Genomic DNA, 17985 nt, shown 5'->3' with positions numbered 1-17985 from the left:
AGGACTGTGCTACAGATAGCGTTGGATATAGCTAGAGTGACCAGACATCCCGATATTTAGGAGTTTGTCCTGATATTTTTGCACTGTTGTTTTTTCTCCACCGGCAACCCCCCCACACGTGTCCTGATATTTTCTTCCTCTCATCTGGTCACCCTAGATGCAGCAGATACAGCAGCCTGCTAGGTTTCCATGGCAGTGATGAGGCAGGTGTCATGGTTACACCTTTCTGGGTTGCCCAGAGAGGTATAGACTATAGTTGAGGATCTCCTATTCAAAGGGCCCAAGCTCTTCACTGATATTACCAGCTCCTTTCTCTACACCCTAAAGGATTCCATGGGAATCTACAGCGGGACAAAAGATATGGCTCTCAACCACAATACAGGTCATGACCTTCTCAGTACCTACCCTCACAGCGCTATTATGAGCGGCAGTGCAAGAGGCTCAGGGTACAAAAGCGAAAACAGCACCCCAATGTGTGACCTCTGACTGTATCTTTTCAGCACTTTTGACAGATTGATTAAGGGCCCGAACAACTATGCCTTGAAACATCCCTCTGGGGCACCTGTCACATCTCTTTGGCAATCACCTGACCTTCTTTCACAGCAGCTGGGACAGATGGCTCTTGGAGATTATTTCAAAGTGTTATGCCATTCATTTCTTGTCCCTCCCGCATTCCCACCCTATAAGAACATAAGAGCGGCTGTACCGGGTTAGACCAAAGGTCCATCTAGCCCAGTATCTGTCTACCGACAGTGGCCAATGTCAGGTGCCCCAGAGGGAGTGAACCTAACCGGCAATGATCAAGTGATCTCTCTCCTGCCATCCATCTCCATCCTCTGACGAACAGAGGCTAGGGACACCATTCTTTACCCATCCTGGCTAATAGCAATTTATGGACTTAACCACCATAAATTTATCCAGTTCTCTTTTAAACACTGCTATAGTCCTAGCCTTCACAACCTCCTCAGGTAAGGAGTTCCATAAGTTGACTGTGTGCTGTGTGAAGTTGACTGACTTGCTTTTATTTGTTTTAAACCTTCTGCCCATTAATTTCATTTGGTGACCTCTAGTTCTTGTGTTATGGGAATGAGTAAATAACTTTTGCTTATCCACTTTATCAACATCACTCATGATTTTTATATACCTCTATCATATTCTCCTAGTCTCCTCTTTTCCAAGCTGAAGAGTCCTAGCCTCTTTAATCTTTCCTCATATGGGACCCTCTCCAAACCCCTAGTCATTTTAGTTGCCCTTTTCTGAACCTTTTCTAGTGCTAGAATATCTTTTTTTGAGGTGAGGAGACCACATCTGTACACAGTATTAAAGATGTGGGCGTACCATGGATTTATATAAGGGCAATACTATATTCCCAGTCTTATTCTCTATCCCCTTTTTAATGATTCCTAACATCCTGTTTGCTTTTTTGATCGCCTCTGCACACTGCGTGGACATCTTCAGAGAACTATCCACGATGACTCCAAGATCTTTTTCCTGACTCGCTGTAGCGAAATTAGCCCCCATCATATTGTATGTATAGTTGGGGTTATTTTTTTCCAATGTGCATTACTTTACATTTATCCACATTAAATTTCATTTGCCATTTTGTTGCCCAATCACTTAGTTTTGTGAGATCTTTTTGAAGTTCTTCACAATCTGCTTTGGTCTTAACTATCTTGAGTAGTTTAGTATCATCTGCAAACTTTGCTACCTCACTGTTCACCCCTTTCTCCAGATAATTTATGAATAAATTGAATAGGATTGGTCTGAGGACTGAGCCTTGGGGAACACCACTAGTTACCCATCTCCATTCTGAGAATTTACCATTAATTCCTACCCTTTTCCCTGTCTTTTAACCAGTTCTCAGTCCATGAAAGGACCTTCCCTTTAATTCCATGACAGCTTAATTTACATAACAGCCTTTGATGAGGGACCTTCCTTCACCATCACTCTTCAGGGACCCTTCTCATGAGAACCTGCTTTGCCAGGAGATAGATCTGAGATATAGAACCAGTCCCAGCAGAACTCAGAGGCAAGGGATTTTACTCCCATTTATTCCCTGATTCCCAAGGCAAAGGAAGGTTGGACACCCTTTCTAGATCAAAGGGCATCAAACAGATATGTGAAGGTACAGAAGTTCGAGGTGATCATGCTAGCAGCCATTATTCCAGATTTGGAGCAAGGAGATTGGCTTTTGGCCCTCAACCTACAAGATGCCTATTTCCACATCTCAATATGACCATCGCACATGGCTTAACTTTGGGCAAGACCATTATCCATACAGGTGCTCCAGTTCGGCCTCTTGTCTGTACCCAGGGTATTCTCCAAGGCTCTCTGTCATAGTGGCACACCTGCAAACAAAGGCATTATCTACCTGTACCTAGACAACTACCTTGTTGAGGATGCCATATATGCCCAGGGAAGCACCTACTCTGGCTGCCAGGGGCCACGGACAGCAGCTGCACTGGCCACTGGGGGACTGCTGCTCAGGTGGTCCCTGGGGCAAGTCTCACCGGCCATTGCTCTGGTGGTCCCTGGGGCTAGCTGCATGGGGCTGCTCCAGCAGCGCCTGGGAGTGGCTGTCCCTAGGGTCAGCTGGCCTCAGAACCAACTACTTGGATGGCCTTGGGGTCAGCTACACTGGTCCCAACAGAAGTCACAGAGATCATGGAAAGTTACGGAATCTGTGACTTCGGTGCCAAACACAGAGCCCTATTCATGACATATTCACCCTTTGGAGAACCCTGACTATAGAGCTTTTAGCTACATATTGGAACAAGAAATGTCCTCATTATTGCTCTAGAGCAGTCCTGGGAAAACAGTCTCTGGGAGATGCGCTCATCCTCCCATGGGACAGGAACCTTTTATACGCCTTTTCTCCCATTTCATCTACTGTCCAAGATATGATGAGACAAAGCAAGAATTTATACTGATTGCCCCCTCCTGTCCATGGCAAGTTTGGTTTCCTTACCTGGCACAGATGGTACTGTGTTCTCCAGATCCTCTTCAACCTATTCCTCACCTGCTCTCTCAACATGACAGACAGCTCCTTCACTCCAACATGTGGATCCTCCGCTTCCAGGTGTGGCTCCTTTTTGGTTCCAGGATCTAGAGGTAGAATGCTCTGATGAAGTAAAAGACATGTTATTACACAGCTGAAAATTGACCACTCTGCATATTTACCTGCAAAAAGGGAAGTGATTCCAAATTGGGTGGTGGTCTAGGCACATAGACCAAACATCTATCTTCCTCCATCTCATCAAAACTCTGTTCCTTTTTAAGGTACATCTTGCAACTATAACGGCATTTCACTGTCAAGTAGACAGATACTCTGTTCGCTCACCCACTGACGCGTAGATTACTTAAGGGTGCTGGAAATCTCTTCCCACACGAGACACCCGCTCCAACCTGGGATCTTAATTTAGTTCTCTGAGCCTTGACTAGACCTCCTTTTGAGCTCATGGTGACTTGCTCTCTCTCATAGCCTCTCAGCTACTCAATGCTCAGTTGGACAGTTGTGTACTAATAATAATTTTAAAGAAAAATTGTTTTTGACTAAGCTGCACAAAACGCATATCAGCGCTCCCGCCACTTAAAGTAATACATATACACCTCTACCCCGATATAACGCGACCTGACATAACACGAATTTGAATACAACGTGGTAAAGCACTGCCCCGGCGGGGGCAGGGCTATGTACTGCGGCAGATCAAAGCAAGTTCGATATAACGTGGTTTCACCTATAATGCAAGATTTTTGGCTCCCGAGGACAAGATTATATCGGGGTAGAGGTGTAAGTAGATAATTGAATACATTTACAGAAAGTTTTCATTGTGGAAAATGTTTTGTATGACTCTTGTTACTCATTAATAGGTTTTTCTTGAGGTGCTAACAATATATGTCAAATCTTTGAATGAGACACACACAAAATATTGTAAAAGGAAGATTCTTCCAAAGTTGTCATGAAATGTACACCTATAAGCTATTGAATTACACTATCCACATTAAATACACTCAACATACACCAGTTACCTCAGTTATTGTTTCCAAGTAAGTCTGAATGAATTCTTGTTGTTTTTTTGTCATGTAGAAAATAAATTGATTGGTCAGGGTCATATATACTTGGTCCCATTTCATTTGGTAGCAGCAGGGATAAAATCTTTAAGTCTTCTATCTCAAATCATTCTGTGGGAAATTATTTTGTCATATCTTGAAAAACTAGTGCATAGGACTCATGAAGTAGAACATCATGGCATTGCTGATAATATCCATTTTCAGTCAGTGAAAAACAGATCACTAAAAACATGCTTATCAGTCTTTGAACAGAAGAGTTTGTAGTAACTGATGTTTTTGCCCAATTGAAATATACAGTTGGTTTATGTGGCTAGTCACAGAATTAAGCTTGTGAAGTTATTTGGTCTGTTCTCTGGGAGATATGGGTTCAGCTTAAACATAGTTTGCCAATGCAGAAGCAACTTGGTTCATCATGATTGTTTGACTCACGTTATGAAAGACATGGAACAGGCAGAGAAGAGAATTGAAATTCATTCCCAGCACTTCGTGAGGAGATCTCACAGAGGACTTTCAAGTTTCAGTGACCTTAGTCCCTCATTTCTTTGACTGCAGCTAAACATTTGAGAGCTGTTTTGAATACTTACGGAATATTAAATCAATAGCTGTATTAGGAATTAGTTGGACTGCCTGACTTAAATTATGCAATGATTTTGTAGCCGTGTTGGTCCCAGGATAGTAGTCAAGGTGGGTGACGTAATATCTTTTATTGAACCGTCTTCTGTTAGTGAGAGAGAGAAACTTTCAAGCTACACAGACCTATTCTTCAGGTCTGGGAAACAGTGTCTCACAGCTAAATATAAGATTGAACAGATAGTTTGGCAGAAGTAGTAAATTTCAATTAAACTATTTATGCCAAGCAGAAATCCTGTGGTGAAGTGACAATAGCTTACCTGCATGAGTGAGACTTTTAGTGCTACTGTAATACAAATAAGAGGACCAAATAAGAGTCCTGTTACACTTGAGGCTATAAAAATACAGACTATCTCTTCCCCGAAGAGGTCACTGTCTAAACTAAAGCAAGATACAATAAATTGGTGTGACAAAAATGGCCAACGGAGAATAAGGGTAACACTGAAAGGAAGGCATAATTGCATAGACAGAATCCATATACAATATATAGGTTTGAAGGGGTTTAAAAGTATAGACAGACAAGGAACATTAATGATGACAGTAGTCCTTGTTGTTTTGTTTCATTTACAGGTGCAGAATGAATTTATTCTAGCAACTGAGAGAGATTCATTTGTAGAGCAGGTACGAGAGATCATTGAGAAAGCTGATGAAATGCTCAGTGAGGATGTCAGTGTAGAGCCGGAAGGTGATCAGGGCTTGGAGAGTATGCAAACGAAAGATGACTGCTTCTTTCCAGGGTCCCAGGTAAGTGGGTGACTGGTTGCTTCAGCCAGATTCTCAAAACAAAGGTTGTAAACAATGTGGTGGCATAAGTAGAACTGGCCAGAAACTGGAATTCCTGTTCCACAGGAAATTTCAGAATTTCAGAAAATTGCTCCGAAATGGAACAATGAAATGATTTAGAAAAAAATCAGACCTCTTGTTTGGACATTTTCAAAGTGATTGCTCTGCTTCTCCAATTGTCCAGCATCCTGGCAGCCCACCAGGCAGGGGAAGGGGGTTGTGAGGGCTTCCAGGATTGCCTTGGAGCTGGGACAACTGCAACCTGTGGGAGTCCTGGCTCCAGGGTAGTCTGCCTGGCAGGAAAATAGGTATGTTTCCAAACTTTCCTGTCTTGGTAATTTAGATGTAATAGTGACATGTTCCCATGGAACAGAGTTTTGGGGGTGTGTGCGGGAGGGGCAAAGTGTGGCAGACTAAATTGATAAAGTACTCGAATTCACAGTGTTACTTACAGTAGCAGTACACTAAATACCATAGTTATGCCACTAAACTTGTGTTTAAGCTTTTTTGGAAGACTGAGGTGGTGCTTGAATTTAAATTTTATTTTATCTTTGCAGAAATTGGAGGGAGAGTTCAAACAGCCAGATCCTGTATCTTTCATGCCACAGAGAATTGGTAAGCTTTATAATACTTATTCAACAGTTTCCTAGTGCTAACTTTGATCCAGCTGAGGAGCGCTACCTTTATATGCTTGAGTGCACAATCTGGCAGGACATGCTGTAATGAGTGAGATGCAGCACATCGCTAAATACTTAACTTCTCTTTATTGTTTAGGTGTTCCTCCCAGCTCTTTCACCCAAGTTGTCCATTCTGCTGGAAGACGGTTTATTGTCAGTCCTGTCCCAGAGAGTCGGTTAAAAGAACAGCAGTTTTTCACATCTCCTATTCCTGCAGGAAAGGAACTTTCAGATATTGGTAAGTTACCCAAAGCTCTCTGAAGTTTTGATTGTTAATATTTATTTGATGCCAGCTACAAGTTGTTTAACCTGAGTGACCAGTTCTTGTAGTAGCTGTATCAGTTAGAGAGACCATAGGTGCCGACTTCATGGGTGCTCCAGCCCTGGAGCACCCCCGGGGAAAAATGAGTGGGTGCTCTGAACCCACTGGCAGCCAAGCTCCCCTCACTTCCTGCCCCACTTCCTCCTTTCCTGAGCGCGCCGCATCCCTGTTCCTCCGCCTACCTCCTAGCACTTCCTGCCCGGCCGCCACCAAACAGCTGTTTGGGAGCATTAGCACACTCTAGGAGGGAGAGGGAGGAGCGGGAACGTAGTGCACTCAGGGAAAGAGGCGGGGCTGGGGTGGGGACTTTGGGGAAGGGGTTGGAATGGGGGGGAAGGGGCAGGGCAGGTGTGGGGCTGGGGGTAGTGGTGGGGTGTTGAGCACCCACGGGATAAGAGGGGAAGTCGGTGCCTGTGTGAGGGAAAGATAAGTGATATATCTTTTCTTGGACCAAATTCCATTGGTGTGAGAGAAGCTTTTGACTTTACACAGAGCTCTTCTTCAGGTCTGGGAAACACACGCAATGTATCACAGCTAAATACAAGGTGGAGCAGATTGTTTAGCATAAGTAGTTAACACACATTTCAAGGGACCATTCAAGGTGAAGTGGCCTGTTAGCACGCCTCCAATCGTATGGGGAAAAGGCAGCTCCCTTCCCCTCCACCCTTTCCTTGTGCAGAGAAGGGCTACTAGGATGATCTGAGGAATAGAAAACCTGCCTTGTGAGGGGAGACTCAAAGAGCTTGGCTTGTTTAGCCTAACCAAAAGAAGGCTGAGAGGAGATAGGATTGTTCTCTCTAAATACATCAGAGGGATAAATACCAGGGAGGGAGCGGATTTATGTACGTTATGCGCTAATGTGGACTCAAGAACAGACTGATCTAAACTGGCCATCAGCCAGTTTAGGCTTGAAATTAGATGAAGGTTTCTAACCATCACAGGAATGAAGTCCTGGTACAGCCTTCCAAAGGGAGCAGTGCGGGCAAAAAACCGAACTGGCTTCAAGACTGAGCCTGAAAAATGTATGGAGGGATGATAGGATGAGACTGTGTCTACAAAAGCACGTAGCCAATCTGTGACTGCTAATAGCAAATGGGACACTAGATGTGGAGGGCTCTGAGTTACTACAGATAATTCTTTCCCAGGTATCTGGCTGGTGGGTCTTGCCCACATGCTCATAGTCTGATTGCCATATTTGAGATCAGGAAGGAATTTTCCCCCAGGTCAGATTGGCAGAGATTCTGGGGGTTTTTCACCTTCCCCAACAGCATGGGGCACGGGTCGCTTGCTGGTTTAAATTAGTGTAAATGGTGGATTCTCTGTAACTTAAGTTTTTAAATCCATGATTTGAGGACTTCAGTAACCCAGCTGGAGGTTAGAGGTCATTCATAGGAGTTGTTGGATGAGGTTCTGTGGCCTGCAATGTGCAGGTGGTCAGACGAGATGATCATGATGGGCCCTTCTGACCTTAAAGTCTGTGAATGGTCCCTTGAAATCAGACATGCCAAACCTGGGGTGGGGGGGGAAAGAAATAGGGCTTATTTTTGTCTTTATTGGCTTGAGTTGCTTGTTGGCTAGTTTTTGGCTTGTAGCTTGTTTTTTTTCTTTTTCTTTTAATCAGCTCCTGGCAAGTAGGGGCCTCAAGGGGAGAGATTCAGAGGTGCACAGTGAGCGCACCAGTCCCAGACTGCACGCCGCGGGGATCTAGTCACACACAGTGTTGGGGTTCTTGTTTTGGCCTTGTTTTGAAATGAGATTAACTTGATTTTTGGCTTATTGTGAAAATCAGGGTGCTTATTTATCACGTGAAAGTTTTCAGCTGTGCTTGAAATGTGTGTTAACTACTCATGCTAAACAATCTGTTCCACCTTGTATTTAGCTATGACACTGAGTACTTTTCGCAGACTTGAAAAGAGCTATGTGTAAACTCAAAAAGCTTGTCTCTCTTGAAAACAGAAGTTGGTCCAATAAAAGATATTACCTCACTCACCTTGACCAGCCCCTTACATTAGGGGGAAAAAAACCAAAAAAACCCAAAACACTGAAAATAAGGAACTGACTGCTGGTTAGAGCCAAAAATGCTTTTGGGCAGTATTATGCAAGACTTTTCTCCTCTAGATCTGTCTGTTAACTGATGCTACCCATTGCTGTTCCAATGCTAGGCTCCTATAGGATTCACAGCACATCTTAAATTATGATTTGCAATATATCCCCTGGCTCTGTAATCCTAGGTCTCTTTTGAATAGCCTGCGTAAATCATGCCATAATGCACTATACTGGAATGGTGTTAATCTAGCAATGGTAGGTAAACCATGATAAAGGTCTCCAAGTGTACTGACTGGATTTTTTTTTTCCAGTTGCTTCCTCTCCATCACATGGTCCTGGGATGAACCTGTCTCATTCTGCATCATCACTCAGCCTGCAGCAAGCTTTCTCTGAGATCAGGCATGCACAGATGACAGAAGGACCCAGTACAGCTCCTCCAGTTTTTAACCAAACTATACCACCATTTCCACCTGTACTTGCTAACGTGGCTGGGAGTTTACCATCTACATCAGTGGCTCCTCTCCCAGCATCTCCCCCCTCCACCACTAGTATTTCTCTTCCAGTTGCTCAGTCTGTTCCCCTGCCTACAGAAAAGGTGCCAGCTGGAGTTGCACCAACCACAGATGTTTCAGGCTCCAGCTCTCCCACAACATCACAGTCTGGGCACCAATTAATTGGTGGAGTGACTTCGAGTATGAGTGCACCTGCTTCTTTTTCATTAACTGTTGCCTCGCAGACTGCTCAACCACTGACTGAAGAAGTTGTCCCTAATATCAGCGCACCTGCTTCTTCAACATTGCCACCAGCACAACAGATTCCTGTCATGGCTGGCCCCAGTGTTAGTGCACCAAGTGCTGTACCCCCACCTGTGACATCTCCGCCTACTGAACAGATTTCAAGTAGTATGGAGTCTGTGGCAGCTCCGCAAACATCTGTAGCCCCAATTTTGGCTCATAATGTGACTTCAGAAACTCCTCAGCTCAGCAGCAGTAGCTCCATCCCCAGTCTGGCAGAAACAGTTGTAAGTGTGCTACACTCAAAGCCTGAGAATGGACAGTCAGTAGATAAACCGCAGCTGTGCAGTGCAGCTGGCTTGTCCCTTCCTGTCTCTGCACCATTGTCCTCTGCAGTGGCATCAAGTATATCTAGTTCAGTCCCTCAGCCTTCTGTGGTGCATCCTTTACTCATTCCATCAGCAGTTGCATCAACACCTGTCCTACCCCAGGCAGCACCTGCAATCTCTACCCCCATATTACCCCAAGTTCCTTTATCTGGCATCCTACCACTGACGCAGCCAGTTGCTAACTTGCCTGCAGTACAGCAGACCTTGATACACAGTCAACCTCAACTTGCTCCGCTGCCCAATCAACCTCATACTCAATGTCTGGAGGCTGATGTTGACACTCAACCCAAAGCTCCTGGCATAGATGACATAAAGACCTTGGAAGAAAAGCTACGATCTCTATTCAGTGAACATGGCAATGTTGGAGCAACACATCCACCAGTATCTCTGGAGACATCACTGGTAATGGAGACTACAGTCATGCCTGGCATACCAACTACTGCTGTTGCCCCAACTAAACCTATAACCGCCACTACCAGCTCTAGTATACCACCAGTTAGTTTGCCCCTTGGACCAGCTGGCTTACCAGTGATGACACCAGTTGCCACACCTGGTCAAGTGGGCATTCCTGTCACCTATGTTCCAGCATCAGGCAGCATTGCAACAACAGCAGTGAAACCAGTGACCCCTCCCTCAAAGCCACCTCTTAGCAGGGTACCGGTAAGGAATCCAGCACTCTTGTGAATGGTATTAAGTATACGAGAGAATAACCTTTTGGAAAGGACTCTTGTTCTGAAACAAGGCTGAAACAGAATGTTATCCAAACTGATTTGTACACTCTATTAGTCTATTCTCTATTTTTAGTGCAGGTACAGTGTTGGCATGCTTTCCCTCTTAAGCCAAGTACAAGCAGCTGGACTCAAGTTCCTCCTGATTTGATTAGCTCCTATAGCAATCTTAACTTAAGGTTTCCAGCCCTCCTTATTTCCATCTGAATGTCTCAAGAGCTCCTAAGATCTTCAGGTTTCCATGACCCCAGTGGATCCCGCAGCCCTGCCATCTTCTGTCATCTGCCTCTACTTACTTTCCTCCTCACCCAGGTTACATATTCCTGCTCCCTGTCTCAGATTTGATAAATGTACAGGTGCTATTGAGGACAGGAATCCATACTGGGCCCATGGTTTCTGCTGACTTGTCAAGGTCCATAGATCTGTTAGTCTTCAACAAGACCTCAAGAAGGTGACTCAGAGACTAGCTGTATTTCTACACTTCCAGCTATAGATATAATTTCCAACTCAAGGAGAGGTATATATGCTATCTCTGATCAAGCTGGCACACTGAAATAATGTAGCCGTGGAGGAGAGGTGGGGGAGTAGGATGAAGTGGGGGCTAGCCACCCCAAGTATGTGGCCATTCACCCCACTATCACCACCTCTTGTGCCGCTGTGCGTACATTCTGTGTTTATTGCACTAGCTTGATCAGAGCTAGCACAAGTATGTTTCCTTGAGCTAGAACTCGCACCCCCAGCTCAAAGTGTAGATGTGCTCTGAGGACAAAAATTGAAGGTACAGAGGTAGAAGATTGTAGTGGGGCTGATGTGCAAAGGCTGGGGAGACCGATCATGCAGGGCTCCTAAGTACCACAAACTTCCCTGCTTCTTTCTGGGTTCCAGTATTCTTCAGAGGTGAGGAATTTCACAGGGTGTCCTGTTCCCTGTCTCCTGTGTAGGGCACAAATATATTAAACTTAGGTCTTAAAACATCCCAAAGCAAAAATGTCAGTATGCTGGACTGAAAGTATGCGTTTTATTTTTTTAGGTTTTTAGCAATTATATTACAGAATCACTCAGAAGCAGCAGTTGGGCCCAGGGTCTCATTGTGCTATTTTATGTTGAAATGCACAGAGAATTGCCTGCCTTGATGTAATGATAAAAAGCTTTACGAGAAAGTTGTAGAGGTACTTATTTGGTGGGTGAAGAACACTTAAAGCATAGGAAATTCAGATTAAACTAAAAAGGGAGCGAAGCATCTTACGCCAAAAAAAAAAGGTAACACAAAAGAAGGATGGGAACTCTTGGAATGTTATAACTGCATAGATATAACTTCAAATGGTTAAATTTAAATCCAAACAACTGAGTTCCTTGGATTTTTAATGTTGGTTTTGGAAAATTACATCTTTGTAAGGTTCTTTTCTCTTAAATTACTGATATGTACTTTAAAGCTCAACTTCAGCTTTAGAAGACTGACTGGGAGTAATTCATACAGTTAAGTAATATGATGATGGAGTTTGGGGAGAGCACCTGGGAGTGTTCTGCCTTCAAATGGTTAATGTAGCTCAAAGAGTTGGTGCTGTGAAACAGTACATGAATGCTATTCCAGTGGCTTAAGTGTATCAATTTCAAGAGTAAATGTACCTTGAATTTTTTTGTGATTTTTGTATCAACTAGATCAGAGGTGGGCCAACTATGGCCCGCAGGCCATATCGAGCCCGTGGGACCTTCTTGCCCAGCCCCTGAGCTCCTGGCCTGGGAGGCTACCCCCCCCTCCGGCTACTCCCCTGCTGTTCCCCCTCCCCCTCAGCCTCAGCTCGCTCTGGTGCAGTGCTCTGAGTGGCGGAGCTTCTGGGGCAGCGCAGCTGCCGAGCCCAGTCTGATCTGGTGCTCTGTGCTGCTCGGTGGTGACGGTGTGGCTGGCTTCAGCCGGGTGGCATGGCTGTAGCATTGCCAGCCACTAGTGCTCCAGACAGCGTGGTAAAGGGGGAATGGAGGGTTGGATAGAGGGCAGCAGAGTTCGGGGTGGTCAGAGGGTGGGAAATGGGTTGAATGGAGACAGGAGTCCCCAGGGGGCAGTCAGGAAGGAGGGGGGTTAGGTGGGGTGGTGGTGGGTAGTTGAGGCACGTGTTCCGGGGGCAGTTGAGGCAGGTGTTCGAGAGGCAGTCGTGGACAGGGAGAAGGGATGTTTGGGTGGGGCAGAGGTCCCGTAAGAGCAGTTAGGAATGAGGGGGGGGTTGGCTGGGCGGGGGGCAGTCAGCAGCAGGGGTTCCCATGGCAGTCAGAGGAAGGGATGGGGCAAGGGTCCTGGGGGGGGCAGTCAGGAATGAGAGGAGGGGTTGGATAGGGCAGCTGGGGGTAGTCGGGCAGGAGTTCCAGGGGCAGTCGGGATAGGGAGTATGGGGGAGTGGATGAGGCAAGGGTCCTGGAGGGCTGACAGGGAACAGGGGGGGTTGGATGGAGTAGGAGTCCAGGGGCGGGGAGAGGGCGCAGATAGGGGGTGGGGACTGGGCCACGACCCCCTCCCCTAACCGGCCTTCCATACAATTTCCGAAACCTGATGTGGCCCTCAGGCCAAAAAGTTTGCCCGCCCCTGAACTAGATTCTGCCACAGCTAGTTCCCACTTGCTTAAAGATCGAAGAAGGCTTTATCCAACAAAGAACCGTCTATCACGGTTTGCTGCCATAAAATGCTACACCTAAATATCATTTGGTCAGGGGTGGCCAACCTGAGAAGGAGCCAGAATTTATCAATTTACGTTGCTAAAGAGCCACACTAATACATCAGCAGCCCTCCATCAGCTTCACCCCCTCCTGCTCCCAGTGCCTCTCGCCCTCTGGCAGCCTTGCTGATCAGCACCTCCTGCTCCCTCCCTGCACTTCCTGATCAGCTGTTTTGTGTGTGCAGGAGGCTCGGGGGGAGGGGGAGAAGTGAGGGCATGGCAGCTCAGGAGTGGGGGCAGGGCCTGTGGCAGAGCCAGAGGTTGAGCAGTGAGCATACCCTGGCACATTGGAAAGTTGGTGCTTATAGCTCCAGCACCGGAGTTGGTGCCTATGCAAGGAACTGCATATTAACTTCTGAAGAGCCACAGGTTGGTCACCCCTGCATTAGGTTATCGTGCCACTTACTATGGGTGTTTTCTGAAATCAAGGAGACATACCCACACTAGCTCTGATCAATCTAGTGTACTAGAAATAATAGAATGCAGGCAACGTGATGCAAGAGGTGAGGGAGATCTGGACATAATGGAGGGGAGGAGAGTTGGAAAAAATCCATACAGAGCCTCCTAGTTATTAGGTCCTCCCACTTTTGTAACAATTTGCAATGACTAACTGGAATGTGCTGTCTGACTTTGTTGTGAGGCTTGCATGCCTCGTTCTACCCTTTCCAGTTGCTCTAACACTTTCTACATAACCTGGTTGGATTTTTTTCCCCTTACCAAGATGCATGTTCTGGTCATCTGCTTGGGCAGTCAGTAGCTTCAGGTAGCTATTTATGATGGGTAAAAAATTGACCCAGGGAGGTTAAAAATAATATATTTCTCGGTGGATGGAGACTTGCTCAGATATCAAAAGCATCTCAGGTTCTTTATTATTGCTTAGAGCGATTTACTACAACCACATGAATATTGCCACTCTTAAGCAGCAGTGAAATCTCAGTATAGAGATGTCAGGGAAACTGGGTAGGGGCCACATCCTATTCTGGATTGCCTTGCTTAGTTGTCACAAAGCTTTCTATTGGAAAATTGTGATTGTTGCAGTGGTTCTCATGGATTTGCTGTAAAGGTGTCAAGATTCCTGGCTTTTTTAAAAATAAAAAAAAAAACCACTTGCCTCAGTCATAAACATAGATTGTTTCCCTGTGGCCATTCAAAGGAAAAATGCAAGAGAGATCCTAGCTGCAATGAATTCCCTCTTAACACTGTTCCTTGCCTCCATAGGAAGTCTCCACAGGGAAATTCTTAAAGGTTTCTACTAAGTGATGTGAGTTGTTATAACTTTCTGACTGCTTCTACTGTTCTTTGTTTGATGGACTTGCGTTTCCTGTTCATTATCCATAGGTGCTTCCGGTAGGTTTTGAACTTCCAGCTGGCACTCCATCCAGCGAACAGCTGCCACCCTTTCCAGGACCTTCACTAACTCAGGTGCTACATGACTTGGCAGATTCTGTCTTACTTCTCCTTTCTCTTTCAAAGAGCATGTTCCAATTAAACTTTCCATTGCATGGTCTTGGCTTCTTCACTTTCTCTGTTGACTGAGTAACCCCTTCTGTGTAGTAGTGACTAGAGTCACTTGTGCACTGGAAAGGCAGCAAACTTTCCCCTTGGGTTACTGGACCTTAATGTTTGAACTCTGGGTGCAATGACTCAAGCTTATGTTTTTACTTCTGTTTTGAGCTTGAGGGAGAGCTTCTTAAAAGCCCTTGTTTTACAGACAAGTGTGTTCAGTGTTGAACAGTAGCTGTGTTTCAGAGTCAGTTATGTGCCAAATATGTCTTTGTAACAGTATTTGCAATGCAACAATAATCACTTGGTCTTTGAGTGTTGGTGTTGCTAGCTACACCACTTGCAGAGCTCAAGGGGTGAGATTGAAGGTGGTGTATTCCATAATATGTAGCTATTTCAAATGTGCATTTCATAAACTACGTACAGAAACTTCTTTCAGCAAATCCCAGTGTTGGCAGAAAACACACTGGGAATGGCCAGCCCTGAGGAGGACAGCGAGCTAAAGCAAAACTCGTAAATTAACTTTCCCAGTGATGCTGAAATCCTCTTTCCAGTGGATACATGAATTAGGTGTATGTAAATGAAGAGTCATGAAACTTAACTTCAGAAGTATTACACAAACCTGTCCTCTGCTTAGAACACAGAATATCTGGTAGCAAAGTTCTAGCTCTGCAGGGAGCAATAAATATTGCAATACCCAACTAGCTATTGAAAACCCAAGACTGCTGGCTCTGAGAACTCAGTGAGTTTTTAATAGTCTCCTTTTCCTAGTCTATCAGGACAATTCTATAAATCTTCTAATGCTGATTGAAGATTATAGTTCAAGCAAACCTCTGGGACCTATCTTTGGCCACCTTCTGGTGTATAGATAGATGAGAACTTCCAGGGAGACTAGTGGATGTTTTGCCTTGTCTGTGAACTTTTGAGGCGGCTGTTTATTGCCTTAAAAACCAAGACAAACCTTTCTGACTGACAGCTGTTGCTTCCTTCTGTAAAATAGAAGAAAATTCATAGAAGGGGTTATGGAACTCAAGAGAACATAGGAAAAAAGCAGTCAAGACCTGCAATGAAATAAGAGATTTCTAGAAATATTAAATTGCTGTGCAATGAAGTAGTTTGGAGAAAATTTAAGCATATTATTAAAGAAGAAACATAGAATATATGATGAAAGAAAAGCTAAAAATAAAAGCAGTGAAGATGGAGACTTGTAAGCAGTCTGTATCCTGTTCTTAATGTGTTTTAGAAACAGCACATTTAGTGTCAGAAGGTTTATTTATGGAATAAACACAAACTGGACTTTTCTTCCAGTGTACTTTGTCTGTAAATGTAATCCCTATTTCTTAGATTTAGATTTATAAAAGAGGAAGTATTGTGTGTTAAAGCAGGCATCTGGCAATGACTGCTTTAAAACTGCAAAACAATTTCAGTTATAAACCTAATGTTTTTTACACACAACTTTCTGAAGTATTCACTTTTTTTGAAGTGAAATTTTCCGTTTGTGGTTTGTGCCAAAGATGACCTATTTTTTGGAATATTTTTAAGGAAAATCCCTTCAGCCAAATTTGAGTTATGGACTTGAAACAATACTGCCTTTTTAAAGCCATTGTTTTTTTTATATTTATATAAAATATATTAAAGTCAAGTTAGAAGTACTTTAAAAGTTGTAGCCATTTTGGCTATAATATGGAACTTTGTTATTGCCTTGTGGGCTATTGCCAGTGGCTGGATGAGCAGGGAATGAAAATTAAATGAGAATTCAGCTCTGCATATTCTCAGATGTCAGCTAAGACTTTTATTGGTGCCTGATGGAAGCTTTTCCTGTTGGCATCACAGTATGTTCTCCCTGCTCAGCCTGACATGCTCAAGGGCTGTAGGTCTCAGGCTTCTTCTGAGAAAAGTAACACGAAATGGGCCCTTCTAACTCATCTTGGTTCCCTTTCATGCCATGTGTTGGAGAGGAGCATATACCCAGCAAAGGGAATTTACTTTTGTGTGTGTCATGCTAGTTAAATCAATGTGATATAAATGCCAGTTCCTAAGTGAAACCATTTAAATGTGCATGTCAAGCATAAAGCCGTAATCTAAAAAAGAAAGTTTGCACTATATAGTATAAACTTAATATTAAATCCCTTGACACTGTGATGTCATCTTAGCTGTTGCACTATTTCTGAAAGCTGGGTTGACATACTGGAGGTTATATTTGTTCTTGCAAGATACCATTTGGGCAGGTTTTATGCTTCCAAATGCATGAAAAGTAGAATTACCCAAGTTCTAAAATGGTTTGGTTTCAAAGAGTAGAAGTAGTGTGGTGGAGTCTGAGCTGCTCCCTTACTAGCGGTCATGCTTTGCCCAGGGCTTTAACCATTATCTTTGTAACCGTCCAGTCAGTTCCTTCTTGATTGTGGTAAACAAAAGATCTCCCTTCATGGATTGTGGTTATTCAGACACGGTTCAGGCTCTTCAGCCCATCCAGTGACACATTGTTTTGGAATTCTCTTGTGTCCCTTCATGGCTTCATTATAGTCTACATTCCTTCCTTTTATTGTGATGTTTAAGTTGTATTTTCAGGAGTCAAGGCTTTTGGCTCCTCTAACCAGGGAGCACTGATAGTGTCAGAGACACCAGAAGATCCATGACCTGTTCTAGTCTTGTTTAGACATTTACATACTTTGTCTTGTACATGGGCGTGCAGCACTTTGATGTCATGCATACAATTTTTTAATGAAGACTTTTTTTGGGATTGGCTCCTTTTTGCTTTCTTAAAAAGTTTTCCCAAAGGACTATGGTTAAAGGTAATCATGACCTATTGCCCAGGCTGGGAGTGCACATATTCTTCTAATCTAACAGGATGATCAAGGACACCACTCTGGAAGCAGTCAAAATATCAATCTGTATCATCATTGGGATCAGTAGGGCTCATGATAAACTATCCAAAGTCACAGCTTGTCCCTAACAACCAAATGGAGCGTATAGGAGTCCTGCTAAATATAGTTCAACTCAAAGCCTTCCTGCCCCATGTCAGAAAGAATCCAGGACACCACCAATTCAGCAGAAAGGATAAGCAGTAGCCAGAACCTGACAACTTGGACCATGGTAACAATGCATTCATAATAGCCTGATAGAGAGAACTTGATACCAAAATACTAATGGAAGCAAGCAATACAGGGGACTTGTACTGCATTTTGCAGAAGAATGATGACTTTGGCTTGGGATAGGATTTGGCAGCCTCAATGGAGGCTGATAGGAAAGCTCTCTTGGTCTGTAATACAGCCTCAGAGTAGACTGAGGAATTCATTATATTTCAGCCTATCTGAATTAGCCTTTTTCTATTGGCCTCAAATTTCCACCCCTCTGTGTTTTCATCCAGTGTAGGGTGTTAGAAAACAAGGAGATCAGT

General features: G+C 44.2%; 1 protein-coding gene across 1 annotated transcript in view; it reads left to right on the top strand.

The window, feature by feature from the left end:
* Window positions 1-17985, top strand: part of WNK1 (WNK lysine deficient protein kinase 1) — a 179363-nt gene that overhangs the window by 114970 nt on the left and 46408 nt on the right. Inside the window, 5 exon segments of the mRNA XM_030549258.1 lie at window positions 5272-5445; window positions 6042-6099; window positions 6259-6399; window positions 8841-10312; window positions 14424-14507. Coding sequence (XP_030405118.1) covers window positions 5272-5445; window positions 6042-6099; window positions 6259-6399; window positions 8841-10312; window positions 14424-14507 — 1929 coding nt within the window.

Source organism: Gopherus evgoodei, chromosome 1 (genome assembly GCF_007399415.2).
Source record: "Gopherus evgoodei ecotype Sinaloan lineage chromosome 1, rGopEvg1_v1.p, whole genome shotgun sequence".
Lineage (NCBI taxonomy): Eukaryota > Metazoa > Chordata > Testudines > Testudinidae > Gopherus > Gopherus evgoodei.
This window is presented reverse-complemented; position numbering and strand designations above follow the sequence as displayed.